This window comes from Salvelinus sp. IW2-2015, linkage group LG22 (genome assembly GCF_002910315.2).
Source record: "Salvelinus sp. IW2-2015 linkage group LG22, ASM291031v2, whole genome shotgun sequence".
Taxonomy (NCBI): Eukaryota; Metazoa; Chordata; class Actinopteri; order Salmoniformes; family Salmonidae; genus Salvelinus; species Salvelinus sp. IW2-2015.
In genome coordinates this window covers 18,378,423-18,393,230 of record NC_036862.1, presented here as the reverse complement: position 1 = coordinate 18,393,230, position 14,808 = coordinate 18,378,423, and the positions used below count along the sequence as shown (strand labels likewise).

Here is a 14,808-nt window from a genome sequence, read left to right as displayed (position 1 = left end):
TAAGTAAAGAATGGCAGGATGCTGCGTGGGTGAATACAGCGTTCACGGATTCCCATTAGTTTAGACTGTAATAAATAGGACCTGCATTTAAAAAACACAGAGTAAATTGTGTGAATCCAGAAAATCCCACACCACAGCTATTTCACACCCACATACTTCCCTACTCTTATCGCCCTGCCGGCTCAGAGCTTTGGGCTGTGTGTACTTGCGTGCGCGTGCGCGCGTGTGTGTGTGCGTGTGTGTGTGTGTGTGTGCACGTGTGTGCACGTGTGTGGTGTGTGTTTGTTTCTCTTCCACTCACATTTGTATGTTCCTTGGCTTGGAGATTAATCAAAGCTTGGCCTTCCTTTGAAGAGAGAAGCTAAACTCTCTCTTTTCAGAAAAGAGGAAGCTAAAATCTTGTTATAGAAGTGAGAAGGGGAGGGAGGAGGGGTCCAACTTAGGCAGAGCAGTTGCCACTAGACGCTGATCTAAGTTCAGTTTTGCATTTTACACCCAAATGGTGAGGGTTAGGAGTCGGACTAGGGGGAAGTCAACTGATCATTTCTGCTTTGTGATTGGTCTCATCAGAGCTACCATTCATCTGAATGTATGGCTTCATGTTTAGTCATGATTGTGGCAATTACCTTACAGTTAGGCATATTGACGACATGTTGTTGTGAGCAGAAGCGATAGCTTGACATTCAGTAAAAGTCTCTCTGCCCCTCTTCCTATATCTCTGTGTTTTCCTTTCTCTTGATCTCTGCTGTAAGATACACTACCATGCTCTCCTCCTAACAGAGCTGTGGAGGGGAAAACCTAGAAGATAAAACTTCCCATGTAAAACACATTTCTCTTTCAATAAAGAACCATTAGTCTCTCGCTCGCTCGCTCGCTCGCTCGCTCGCACACACACATACACACTCTCTATCTCTGTCTACTGGTTTCTCTCTCTTTTAGTGTGACAATTCCCTCTGGACCACACCCTTCCTCTGTTATTCCTTCTCTCTGCCTTCCTGGCACATCTGGCCATTCAGTTTTTACATGGACACATACACATACACACTATAACACAAACACACACCTGCCACACCTGTCTGTTCTGTCAACCCCTTACTCGCCTCTCTCGCTCCCATTCTCCCTTGTCTCCCAGGTTTGTTTGGGTTGCCAGCGACAGGCAACCAGTGTCTGCCAGGAATCACAAACCAGTTGGGGGAAGACTCTTTGAAGATTTCCTCCCCGATCCACAGAGTACAAGCTCATTGTCTCTCAAACGGGCATTTTTCTGTCAGGGAAAGCTGTTCCGTTGGACCCATATTAAACATTGAATAAGTTTGTTTGTAAATGTTGTTTGTTCAATTTGAGAATACTGTACTTTGAATTATTTTCTCACATTTAAAGAGGCAGAACATACGCACAGTAAAATTAAACTCAAAGACAGTCCATGATGGTAAAATAGGTGATTGTGTCTGACCTGATGACATACTCTGTGGTCATGTGTCAAGGATCAAAGGTCATTGTTCCTGCACATTGAATAGGGTAAGATGATGCAATTTCCTACATATCAGCCACCCTATTAGTCTCCTCACTGAGTGCAGAGTCACTACCTAAGGGGAGAGAGGGGGAACACAGGGAGAGAGACATGCTCATCAGGTCTTCTTAATTGCTGAAGCTCTCTCACCCACAGAGTAAGGTAAGACCTACCGGAGGGGGATTCCATGGCCTGGAGAAACAATTCACAAACTCACAGACACTAGATTTAGTGGGGGAAAATCCTGTCAGAGGGAATTGAGTGGGCAGAAGTAGACGCAACCGGCCCGGGGCGTAGAAAGCCCCTAAAACCACCCGAGCACAGGGACACCCTCACCCCCTGTCAGACACCCTGGCAGTCCACCTACACGCCCAGCTGCAGATGACTCAGTGCTTAGGCTACACACATAATCGCATGCATATATAAACTCTCGCTTACACGCATTCTCTCTGCTGTAGATAGTTACATTTTGCGTACACTCTAACATATACACACATGCACGAGCGTGCACACACACACACACACACACACACACACACACAAACACACACACATCTCTCGCCACAGAGCCAGGTGGTTAAATATAGGATATTCTTCTCCATGTGTTAGGATTCAGGATGGTGTGTGTGGGGGTGGTGATAGGGGGGCTGGGGGACTTTTGAACCCCTGCCTACGCTGAGTTAACTCACACATGGAGGGAGGGGGGAGGGGGTGTCCAGGGTGCCAGACTGCGTCCTTCATCCGTGTCTCATCCTTCCAACGCCCACGTCCCATACTGGGACTCATCCCACGGTCGCCTCTGTGAATGCACCAACTTCCCTGAAGGCTCAGAAACATAGAATCAACAACAGAGAGAGAGAGAGAGAAGGAAAGAGGAAGTCAGAGAGAGAGAGAGATACAGTGGGAAAAAGGGGGAAAAATGTAAGTTGTTTGTGATGGAGGGTGAGAGAGGGGTGAGTTACTCACATCAAAGTTCCCTTGGGACCATGCTGACTTCTCTCTTTTTTCTTCCTTCCTAAATTACTGTCTCCATCCTTCCATCCCATTTTTACGGACGCCAAGAGACAGGAAATCTGTTAATATGTGAGAACGCACAACAATTAAAGCCAGTCCTCTGTGGTGGGAGAGAGACTGTTGCCAAAGTCTAGATCTCTCTTTAGTATCAGTGTGTAGGTGTCATATCCACACACACACAGCCCTTGGGACACACATATAACTGCATGAATGCCACAAGTCAGCCCCATTAACATAAAGTTGACATATGAAAGATAACTTAAAGATGATCTGGGGACCGACTCTGGAATCTCACTTAAAGAGCCCATGCATGGGCCTGCACACTTGAAATGTGTACTGTATCTCTCTCTTTTGTTATGGGGATATTTTAACCGGTGAACTTCAGTACTGTGAGACATGACTCAACGGCTCATCTCTAGACTGAAAAGACTGGATCCTGTCCAGACCCTGTCAGACAGTCTATAGCTAGATGTGTTTAGGGGTGCAGCAGACCTGCATCTTTTGTTCACTGTTCAATGATCATTAACCCTGAGCCTATTGAAATGGAACTGAGTTGAGAGGAAACGACATCCCTTGTCTCCAGAGTAAGAGGATACCTCGTTATATATAATATGTGTGTGTGTGTGTGTCTGATGTGTGTGTGTGTGTTGTTGTGTGGTGGTGTGTGTCGTGTGTGTGTGTGTGGCTGTGGTGGGTGTGTGTTGTGTGTGTGTGTGTCGTGTGTGTGCTATCCGGTGTTGGTGTGTGTGTGTGTGTGTGTGTGTGTGTGTGTGTGTGTATTCCGCTGTGGACTTGTGATATAAGTTGCGATGGTAGGCAAGCGCCTCTTCCAGAAGCAACAAAGGCGTAACAATATTAACCCCCCGAGTGAACATGGTGACATTCATTCCTTCCAAACTGTCTGGTCCATCCTAAAGAAGCCTGTCCTTACCCACCGCCATAGCTTTAGAATTCAAACCAAAGAAAGGCTTATTCCTTGTTCCAGGGACCCTGTTCTCAATGCATAATACTCTATGCTACTCACATACTTAGTGTGTTGGAACCGATAATGTTATGTTCCCAGTCCACTATGGCCAGGAGACAGGGTCTGTTGGTATTTTGAGCATGGATCTTTACTTAAACATTTGCAACTCTGACTGTGTGTTTCATCCAGACACACAGATCACTAGGGCGGTCCCCGCAGACAACTTGTGACTTGCCGCTGTTTTGACACACGTGGATTTCCTATGTCCGAGCATCAGGGTGTGGGAGTGGGTGAGATTCATACTTCACTACGATTAAAGACCAGCCGTGTGACTATCAATCTTCCTAACTCGTCCAGTTACTCTACACCAGAGGAGAAGTATGAATGGATTGAGCAGTGCCAACTACTCCTCAGGGTGGCACTTGGAGAGTCCTCTCCCCTCCCCTGTACATCAAACACGATTAACAGAGCACTCAGACCGGCAAGCCAGTGGTCCTACATTTCTCTACTTCTCTCCCCCAGCTGTGTCTTCGACACTGCATGGTCTCCTCTCATCTCTGGATTCCCCCAGCACAGCAGCTCAGGCAGGCAAGGTATTGATCCAGCCTCAGCTCAATGTGTGTCTTGTCCCTGCGAGGGGACATTGAGGGGCTGAGTTCTCCCTGTAGGGTTGTAGACCTGTATAATTTATCTGTGGTCACCCGGTTTGTTCCAACTCTCTGTCACTGTCTGTTGCCGCACACATATATACACACAGACACAGACAGACACATACACAGACACACCATGTGCAAGTAACTGTAGTCCCGGAGAAGGAGAGATGGGAGACGAGATTCACTCATCCACTCCAAATGAGCACCAGATCGATAGGAAAGCCCTTGATCTTGCACTCATTCCTCTGTTCCTGGACATCACACACAGAGAAAGACAGGAAAGCCGAAAGAGCTGGGGAGGGGGGCACCCACACATAGCACACTCTCACTCTGTAGAATAGACTAGAGATAGGCCTTCTAGGTTTTCTATTCAAGTAAAGATGAACTGGCCAATAGACGTGATCAAGAAATAGTTAACTGGGAACTTCTCTGGCAAAAGAACATTGTGTTTTTCTTATTGTAGATTGCGATATCTAGTGGTTGGTTTCGTGTACTGCAGACTTACGGGTTTATATTTTCCCGCAAAAAAATGAACTTTTGACACGAGACCATTGACTTGACCTACTTTGGGTTATTTAACATTTATTTAACTAGACAAGTCGGTTAAGAACAAATTCGTATTTACAATGATGACATACACCGGCCAAATCCGGACGACGCTGGGCCAATTGTGCGCCGCCCCATGGGACTCCCAATCACGGCCGGTTGTGATACCCTGGTTCGTATCCAGGCTGTGTCTATAGTGACGCCTCAAGTACYGAGATGCAGTGCATTAGACCGCTGCGCCATTCGGGAGTCCCCTAGATATAGATACAATGTTACAAAGAAAGGGTGAGAAATATCTACAACTTAACGCCTGGATATCAAAAGGTCTGCCCATTTAATACAATGTGGCAGCAGTATGACAATTTATTTTAGTATCAGTAGCCGTATTTTAGCATGAAAGCTGTAAACTTTAGTCATCTTCAATAATTAAAATCATTTTGGCAGCCCAGATAATCTTCCTTGTGGTATATATGTAATGTCCCCACCATAGTAATCAGAGTTCTCATTGATCAGAATTGACGGGAAAGAAACCCAGAAGAGCCATGCAGCCAGGCGTCTTGTTTCAATGAAAAAGCGGACTAGAGTAATGTAAATCATTGGCCCAAACTAATTGGCGGGATAATATACTCCTCCCACTGAGCTGTTCGTGCGCACTTTTATTGCTCCAGGGCTGAGCTTTTGCAGCTATTTCTAAATCATTTTGAATTGTAGACAATAAGACATCCATGTACTACATGGTAGTAAAATCAGCATATTTTAGCCTAAACTAAACCTATGCCTACTATGGGAGAGTGTATTTGTTTTGAGAGCTTACATCGTCCTATTTGATGTAAAGTCAAGGTATAATTTTAAAAGGAGATGATTTCTGACAGAGAGACAGGCAGGTGCTATCACGGAACATCACGACCGTGAAGCAAAAACGACCAAATCAAAACCTAAGGTTTAAGTTCCTCAAAGGGCACATGATGGTGGCGAGAATGGCGAGCTGCGGAGCCGCTTGTAACCTGGATGAAGGGTAAGCATCTTAAATACATAGCCAAATAATGGCGAGATTTAGTCTTGCACGTAGCCTATATATGCATGAGGTTGCATTCACACTGACAAATATGTGCGCCGCAATGTTCTGTCGAATCCGGAAAGAGCTCTTCCTTTGTTGTTGCTGCTTGCTACCCTTAGCTGGTAACTTAGTTCTCGATTTATAAAAAAAACATATAAGACCCAAAATAGTTGCAACCATGTATTTTTATTTTATTGAAGACAGACCCCAAAAGTGAGAGGGGACGCCATGATCGCGTTGTAACGCACAAGATGCTGTGTTGTTGACTGATCATAACACAAACATGCCCATCGCCCAAGCAATATGGCTATACGGCGAGTTACAACTATAGAACGATGTTATTCTGTAGGCCAACACAATGCAACAATCATTTTTGGGTTCTCAATACAACCGTCTCTTTTAACTTGAAAACGAAACCACTTGCGTGTATCTGTCCTTCACCACTGCATTTTTCACTGCCAGAGTTAGGCTATTTTGTCTCAAGATGCATTGTTTCAGCTGTTTAAAAGCGTGCCAGCCAGGTCGTTCTTCATTAAACACCTGCCATGTGAAAGTGCTTGAATATAGTAAAGGTAAACTAGCTTCGTTGTTATATGTATAGGAGCATCGATGTACCAAATAATATACCATATATGGTATATACCATACCATGTATCATATAATCGTCTTGAATTAGGCTATTGGGACTTTTTCCAGTGAAGCTTGATAGTCAAGGACTTATTATTTTTTAACCCATATCACTTCTGTAACCACAGTGTTACTACAATTATTGTAATGTTTTATACCGTAAAATGTAGTTGTAGAAATGTAGAAAACGTTCTACATTGTCCCCTTTGTGTAGTAAATGATGAATAGTGTTTGTGTGGTGAGTAACCATGAGCCCCAGGGCAGTTAAAGGTGATAGATGGTGACTTATATCCAAGGGGAACACTAGGTCAATAGTTATTGTGGTTTCCTGGTTTTCTATCACACCACAGGCTGCTGGAGAAACAAGACACATTTGGCACCTTGCCACCATGCCACACCCTTTTGCCACTGACTTAAATAATCAACATTCTGGTTAGACAATTCAACGCTCAAATCACTGAAGAGGCTTGAGTGTCACCGAAGTGCTGACATATATACAGTACCAGTCAAAAGTTTGACACACCAGCTCATTCCAGGGTTTTTCTTTATTTGTACTACTTTCTACATTGTAGAATAATAGTTAAGACATCAAAACTATGAAATAACACATATGGGATCATGTTGTAACCCAAAAAGTGTTAAACAATGTCACGGATTCCTCTGGAACTTTCATTGCTCACACCTGGCCCCTATTCCCACTGATTGTGTTTGTATATATGTGCCCTTTGTTCACCATGGTGCTGTCCATTATTGTTACTATGGCCGTTGGTGCGTGTGAGTACCTGTGCTGTGTGTTTTGGGTTTTTGTGCCCTTGTGGATTGCGCAGATGATTACGGGTCTCGTCCCGTGTGATAATCATTGTGCGCTTGTGTTATTTATTCAAGATACTCCTCGCTCTTTTGTTTGGGTTTCAACCCTGTGTTTTTGTTATGTGTTTGTTTGGTCTTCGTTGCCGTAATTTGGGGCTTAATAAAAACCCATATTACGCATTCCTGCGTCTGCCTCCCGAATCATTTATATCGATGTGACAAACAAAAAACAATTTAAGATTCTCCAAAGTAGCCACCCTTTGTCTCGATGATAGCTTTGCACACTCTTGGCATTCTCTCAACAAGCTTAACCTGGAATGCTTTTCCAACTGTCTTGAAGGAGTTCCCTCATATGCTGAGCACTTGATGGCTGCTTTTCCTTCACTCTGAGGTCCAACTCATCCCAAACCATCTTAATTGGGTTGAGGTCGGGTGATTGTGGAGGCCAGGTCATCTGATGTAGCACTCCACACACTCCTTCTTGGTCAAATAGCCCTTACACAGCCTGGAGGTGTGTTGGGTCATTGTCCTGTTGAAAAACAAATGATAGTGCAAACCAGATGGGATGGCGTATCGCTGCAGAATGCTGTGGTAGCCATGCTGGTTAAGTGTGCCTTGAATTCTAAATAAATCACCGACAGTGTCACCACCAAAGCAACCGCACACCATCACACCTCCTCCTCCATGCTTCACGGTGGGAACCACACATGTGGAGATCATCCGTTCACCTACTCTGTCTCACAAAGACACAGCGGTTGGAACCAAAAATCTAAAATTTGGACTCATCAGACCAAAGGACAGATTTCCACCGGTCTAATGTCCATTGCTCGTGTTTCTTGGCCCAAGCAAGTCTCTTCTTCTCATTGGTGTCCTTTAGTAGTGGTTTCTTGGCAGCAATTTCGACCATGAAGGCCTGATTGACGCATTCTCCTCTGAACAGTTGATGGTGAGATGTGTTTGTTACTTGAACTCAGTGAAGCATTTATTTGGGCTGCAATTTCTGAGGCTGGTAACTCTAATGAATTTATCTTCTGCAGCAGAGGTAACTTTGGGTCTTCCTTTCCTGTGGCGGTCCTCATGAGAGCCAGTTTCATCATACTGTAGCGCTTGATGGTTTTTGTGATTGCACTTGAAGAAACTTTCAAAGTTCTTGAAATGTTCTGTATTGACTGACCTTCCTGTCTTAAAATAATGATGGACTGTCATTTCTCTTTGCTTATTTGAGCTGTTCTTGTCATAATATGGACTTGGTCTTTTACCAAATAGGGCTATCTTCTGTATACCTTGTATTCCTTGTCACAACACAACTGATTGTCTTAAATGCATAAAGAAGGAAAGAAATTCCACAAATTAACTTTTAACAGGGCACACCTAATTGAAATGCGTACCAGGTGACTACCCCATGAAGCTGGTTGAAAGAATGCGAACGGTGTGCAAAGCTGTCATCAAGGCAATGGGTGGGTACTTTGAAGAATCTCAAACATTTGTTTAACACTTTTTTGGTTACTACATGATTCCATATGTGTTATTTCATTGTTTTGATGTCTTCACTAGTATTCTACAATGTGTATTAAATAATGAGTAGGTATGTGTCCAAACTTTTGACTGGTATTGTAGATATTCAATTATACTGAACAAAAACATAAATGCAACATGTAAAGTGTTGGTCCGATGTTTCATGAGCTGAAATAAAAGATCACAGAAATGTTTCATTCACACAAAAAGCTTATTTCTCTCAAATTTTGTGCACAAATATGTTTACATCCCTGTTAGTGAGCATTTTTCCTTTGCCAAGATAATCCATCCACCTGACAGGTGTGGCATATCAAGAAGCCAATTAAACCGCATGGTCATTACACAGGTGTACCATGTGCTGGGGACAATAAAAGGCCACTCTAAAATGTGCAGTTTTGTCACACAACACAATGCCACATGTATCAAGTTTTGAGGGAGTGTGTAATTGGCATGCTGACTGCAGGAATGTCCACCAGAACTGTTGCCAGAGAATTTGATGTTCATTTCTTTAACATAAGTTGTTTTAGAGAATTTGGCAGTACGGTCAAGCGGCCTCACAACTGCAGACCACGTGTAGCCAGCCCAGGACCACCACATCTGCCTTCTTCACCTGCGGGATCATCTGATTGGCTGGGCCTGGATCCCCAGTGGGTGGGCCTTGCTCCCTGCAGGAATGTCCACCAGAGCTGTTGCCAGAGAATAGAATGTTCATTTCTCTACCATAAGCTGCCTCCAACGTTGTTTTGGAGAATTTGGCAGTACGTCCAACCGCAGACCACATGTAACCAAGCCAGCCCAGGACCTCCACATCTGGCTTCTTCACCTGCAGGATCATCTGAGACCAGCCACACGGACAGCTGATGAAACGGAGGAGTATTTCTGTCTGTAATAAAGACCTTTTGCGGGGAAAAACTAATTCTGATTGGCTAGGCCTGTTTCCCCAGTGGGTGGACCTTGCTCCCGAGTAGGTGAGCCTAAATGTATTTATTTAAATTGACTGATTTCCTTATATGAACTGTAACTCAGTAAAATCGTTGAAATGTTGAGTTTATATTTTTGTTCAGTATACATAAATATACAATGCACAATACCTGCAGAATAAATGACCCCTCATGAAGGCATAACGTTTTATCCTCATACTTGACAGTTTAGTGTATCATTAATGTTGTGACTGAAGGTGTGTGATATGTTAACCTACTGAGGTACACAAGGCTAAATTGGAGCTGTGACAAAAACTATAGCACTAGAACTAACTGACTATTGCCTATCTCTTGTTCACAGGCTTTCAGTGTGCTCATGTAAGGCTGTAGGAAACATGCAAAAACTGTGGCCTTATCGCACCACAGAGACACAGACAGAGAGAGAAGGGGTGAGAGAGACAAGAAAGGAAGGGGAGGGTTTTGTTTTGTATGAGTGGGAGAGAAGTAAGAGATGGTGAGAGGCCAGGGTTGAAGAGAGGGCAAAGAGAAATAAAGAGAAAGAATTGACAGAGAGATGGATAGAGGCTGAAAGTATAATAACACAGGGCGAGACCCAGATGCAGATGGTTTGAGTCTCTGATATTTATTAAACAACAAGGGGCAGGTCGAGGACAGGCAAAAATTCATAACCAGGTCAGAGTTCCAAACGGTACAGGGAGGCAGGCAGGCTCAAGGTCACGGCAGGCAAAAGGTCAAAACCAGGAAGACTAGAAAAGCAGACAGGGAAAAAGCAGAAGCACGGAAAAACACGCTGGTTGACTAAACAAGACAAGGTGAACTGACAGACAAACAGAGAACACAGGAATAAATACCCTGGGAATAATGGGGAAAACGGGTGACACCTGGAGGTGGGTGGAGACAATCACAAAGACAGGTGAAACAGATCAGGGCGTGACAGAAAGTCACGGGCAGAGTACATGTGTGAATATGACTGCCATGGAAATGTATAACAGTTGTGTTGTGATACAGAAACCTGTTGGCTGTGTCGAACATTGACCTTGAAAAGTAAACAGTTTTTCCTGTACTCCTGTCTGAGGACAATGAGGATGAGGACCACTCGCTTGTCAGGTTTCATTAAATCTAAAAGAGTGACAATATTCACGACACAGAACTAGAAATGGCCTATGCATTTTGGTCACAATTCAATCATTGTTTCAGGACCTTATCTGCAGGCACCATGCACAGTTATCATGATTAATTACTTTCTTATTATCAAAGAGGTTGTAAACACATGCCAACTTAGTAAAGTGTTTTTACTATATTCCTAATCTCCTCTGTGGTAAAGGACTAAAGACTACACTTGAGTCTACTCTGGCTTTTGATCACCTAAGGGCAGTATTTTTAGGTTGGAGTAAAATAAAAAAATACATACTGTTGACCTAGTTCTCTGTGCATGCTGAACTTGTTCACACAAGTCACAGACTGAATCACCAAGCGGCACGCTTTGTCTGAGGCTGAGAGACAACCTCTGGATGATACACATTATTATGGGTTATATAAACCTGTAACACTGCTAACTGCAAAACCCTTCCCTTTGTGTCTTGATGTTAGATCAACTTTTGATGTTTTCTGATACTGTCTCTTTAAGAACTTACGGTTTATGATCACAAGCACTATTATCGGCCAGTTCCTTTCCATGGCTTTGCAGTACCAGCCGTCCAACGCTAGTGTGTAAAACTGGGTCAGTATGTATGGGGTGGGGGTTCCACACCACACTGGAGGATGGGCTGATGTCATGAACGTGAGATTTTGGCAGCTTCTCCACTTCCTGTTTTTGTGCCTCAGTTGAATGAGCATTTGTCTGTACATCAGAGAGAGGAAGTGAAGACAGAGATGGGTCTGCAGCTGGACAGTTCAGCTCCACCCCCTCTTCTCCACACCCATAATCCCCTCCCCCACTGGTCCATAAACTGAAGTTGTATTCTCTTAATTCCATTTTGATAACGTCTTGGGATGTACTTATCATTTCCTTTCTCTTTTAACCAACAGAGATGGAGACATCCCTGCCCCTGACCAGAAGGGTAAGCACCGTTCGGTCTTTGTTTGATTGTGCATGAAATGTTTTGTTTTGTCTCATGTGGCAACAAGTTCTGAATTAATGTGATCTTTAATTAGACCAGCAGATGGCAGTCAACACCAGTAACAATATCTCTCTCTGTGTGTGTGTGTGAGATGTACATTGGGCTGATAAAGCAGGCTGTCTGAGAGTAGACGTGGATGTTAGATGAGGCAGAGAGCGATTGGAGGCATATGAGAACACAGATGGAGAGATGGGGGGGAAAGAGATAAGGGGAGAGGGAGGGAGAACGAGCAAGAGAGAGGGATGTTTGTAGAGCAGAGAGAGAGACCTGGCTGGTTCTCAGTCTGAGATGAGGCTCCCTGCCCCAGAGAGGACAGGCTCCATCTATTAGCTTCCCCTCTGCCAATGCCAGGCTCTCAGCTAGAAGGCCTGACCCAGACTCACTCCTGCTGGGTACAGATACCCCTGGAGCTAGCCATGTCTGTACACCAGGGCACCAGTTCACTTCACTCTATCTTACCAGGTAGGCCATAGTTTCACTTTAGATTAGGACAATTATTGATAATAACCGTGAAAAAATATATATTCTTAATACATTAATTTTAAGATAGGGAGATTCAACTTTATTTTCAAGTAGATATAGTTTACCCAGTAGCAGTTTTTTTATTTTAACATGAAAAGGGTGAAGTTGGTAATAATTTTACAATGATTTGGGTGGAAAAGCTTGATTTACAGAAGTTCCAAGAAGTCAAAAACATTTGCTTTTGAGAAATTTTCGCCAAAGCTGTGTTGTATTCATTAGGTATCCCGTAGCTTATTTTCAAAGTGGCATTATGATGCATTACAAAATATATAAAAATTCTACAAAAATGACAATCATAGCAGTAATTGTGACCATTTGCATGGCAATTAATCGTTACACAATCATTACAGCCCTACTTTAGATGCACTTACAGTATGAAGCATACAATGTATAAGTCATTCTGAATTTCTGAATGAGAATATCTGCTTCTGTAAAGTTACAGCTCTGACACAGGGGCCCTCAGCACTATACATAGAAAAACCACAGACATATCACCGAATTACAACACGCTCATATACATACTGTATCCAGTTTGCATTCATCTACATTAGTGAGGAATCAGAGTGGAAGTTTCAGATGAGCAATGTGGTGTGATGTGAGTGAAGACGGAATACACTGATGAGCTCATCAGAATGAACTTAGTCACAGTTTGACAACAGAAGTGCAATATTTAGATAATGCTCAGTCAGACAGTAAATAAAAGGCTACAAATCGATAATGTATGATATTCTTTTTCTGCCGTTTCTTAGTAATAGGCCTAGGGTAGACATCCTTCAGAAAACTCTCAGGGGATGGGCTGGAGTTGTTTGGGGCAGGTCCCACAGAGGGCCAGTCCCCTGGGGTTTTTACATGTTTTATTTAGCTAGCCAAGTCAGTTAAGAACAAATTCTTATTTACAATGACGGCCTACCGGGGAACAGTGGGTTAACTGCCTTGTTCAGGGGCAGAACGACAGATTTTTACCATGTCAGCTCAGGGATTCCATCCAGCAAACTTTTGGTTCCAAGCCCAACGCTCTAACCACTAGGCTACCTGCCGCCCCAGGTTACTGTAAACCTCTCTGCATTATGGGTAAAGTGGGGTGGAAAGATGGAGAGAGGAGAGTTCCTAATTCCATATTAACCCCTTACCCAAGACATCTCTAATAAAAGTTCATTTGTTACAGATAATCTGACTGAAAATGATAACAGTGGCTCAGATGGACACACCTTTGCAGTATGTTTGTATTTTCCTCGTATAGAGTGAGGTTTCACTCAAAGAGAAGCCCCCCCCCCCCCGTGAACACTACTCGAACAGAACTCTAATGGTCTCTGAGCTGCATATAGGCATATAGACCCCCTCTCAAGTCATGTTTGAACTACCAATCAATTTCCCTCACCCCTCTTTATTTGAAAGTACACTTAGAATGAGAAACGTTTTCAAAGTTCATCCCTCCATGTCCTATGGATTTTTCTGACAGACAATGCAGGGACATCTACAGAGGAGAGTTCTGAAGAAGAGGAGGACGAAGAGGAGGAGGAGGATTCTGGTGAGCGGCTGCTAGAGATCAAAAACTCTCCATCACAGTATGAATCTTCAGGCTTTATCCCACCCTCTAACATAACGTTCTCTCTGTTTGTCTTTCAACAGACGGCTCTGCTGAGAAAGAAGAAGGAGGTGAGAAAAACACAGCCCTTGTTCTGTCAGCTTCATCAAAATAATTTACAATCTGTGATGATACACGGTCACACCAGCACCTGGCTTGTGTCTTTACTCAGTCAGTTAGGATCTTTTTTTTTAGAAATAATTGTATTATTTTTTGTCTTGTCCCAGTAGAATCCGAGGAGCCTGACGTTGAGGGTTCCTGTAATGGTGAGTGGGAACTAAAACGTCAGACACAATGCCTATATCTGCCTTATCCTGCCTCTGAAATACAGATACAGAATAGCCTCTTTCACCTCAGAATGTCCTGAGTAGAACGATTGCTCCTCTCCCCCAACTTCCTTCATGAGGAGTAACTTATCTCTCCACAGAGTCAGAGTCGGCTCCTCAACCTGATGCAGAGGATTCCCTTGCTAAAGGTATCCCCAGTTTGACAAGTCATTCTACTACCAAATGTTTAGCTTTTTCCACAAAATGTCGAGCTATCCTAGACAAAGGAGATTGTAATGGTTGAAAGGCTAGAGAGAGGATATCTGGGTGCATTCATAGGTTTATGTGTCTGCAAATCATAGTCTGAGAGGTAGAGTACTCCCCTAGAGGGAGTGCCTAGTTTGACTTTTGACCTCTCCTTTGTCAGATGTGCCCCCCAAGCCATGCTGTGAAAAATGCAAGGCTGTCCAGCGGGTAAGTACATTTGTTTGATTGTGGAATTGAATGATAGTTGTGTAATAAAGCTTCAGAGACATACAGTATGGCTGTAGACTCACTAGAGGAACAGGGGCTAATCTTAGTACCATGTCTGTTTCTCAATCAGAGTCAARGCAATGAACTGGTTACTCCCAGGAGGATCTCTAAAGGACGCCTACAGTGAGTAGCTGTTCTACCTGT

At 43.6% G+C, this 14,808-nt stretch overlaps 1 protein-coding gene across 5 annotated transcripts; it reads left to right on the top strand.

The window, feature by feature from the left end:
- Positions 1–5,332: 5,332 nt before the first annotated feature.
- On the top strand, positions 5,333–14,808 carry LOC111982598 (protein phosphatase 1G-like). Of its 5 annotated transcripts, none has more exons than XM_024014186.1 (9): positions 5,333–5,702; positions 11,666–11,697; positions 13,445–13,494; positions 13,739–13,807; positions 13,909–13,935; positions 14,095–14,130; positions 14,292–14,339; positions 14,558–14,604; positions 14,735–14,808. In XM_024014186.1, exons 1-9 carry the CDS (start codon positions 5,650–5,652, stop codon positions 14,793–14,795), a joined length of 423 nt encoding a protein of 140 aa, XP_023869954.1. In that variant the 5' UTR covers positions 5,333–5,649; the 3' UTR covers positions 14,796–14,808. The 5 variants fall into 5 exon arrangements, with proteins under 5 accessions (XP_023869954.1, XP_023869956.1, XP_023869957.1 ...); XM_024014188.1 differs by lacking the exon at positions 13,445–13,494 and adding an exon at positions 11,873–12,219 and having other exon boundaries at positions 14,092–14,130; XM_024014189.1 differs by lacking the exon at positions 13,445–13,494 and adding an exon at positions 11,870–12,219.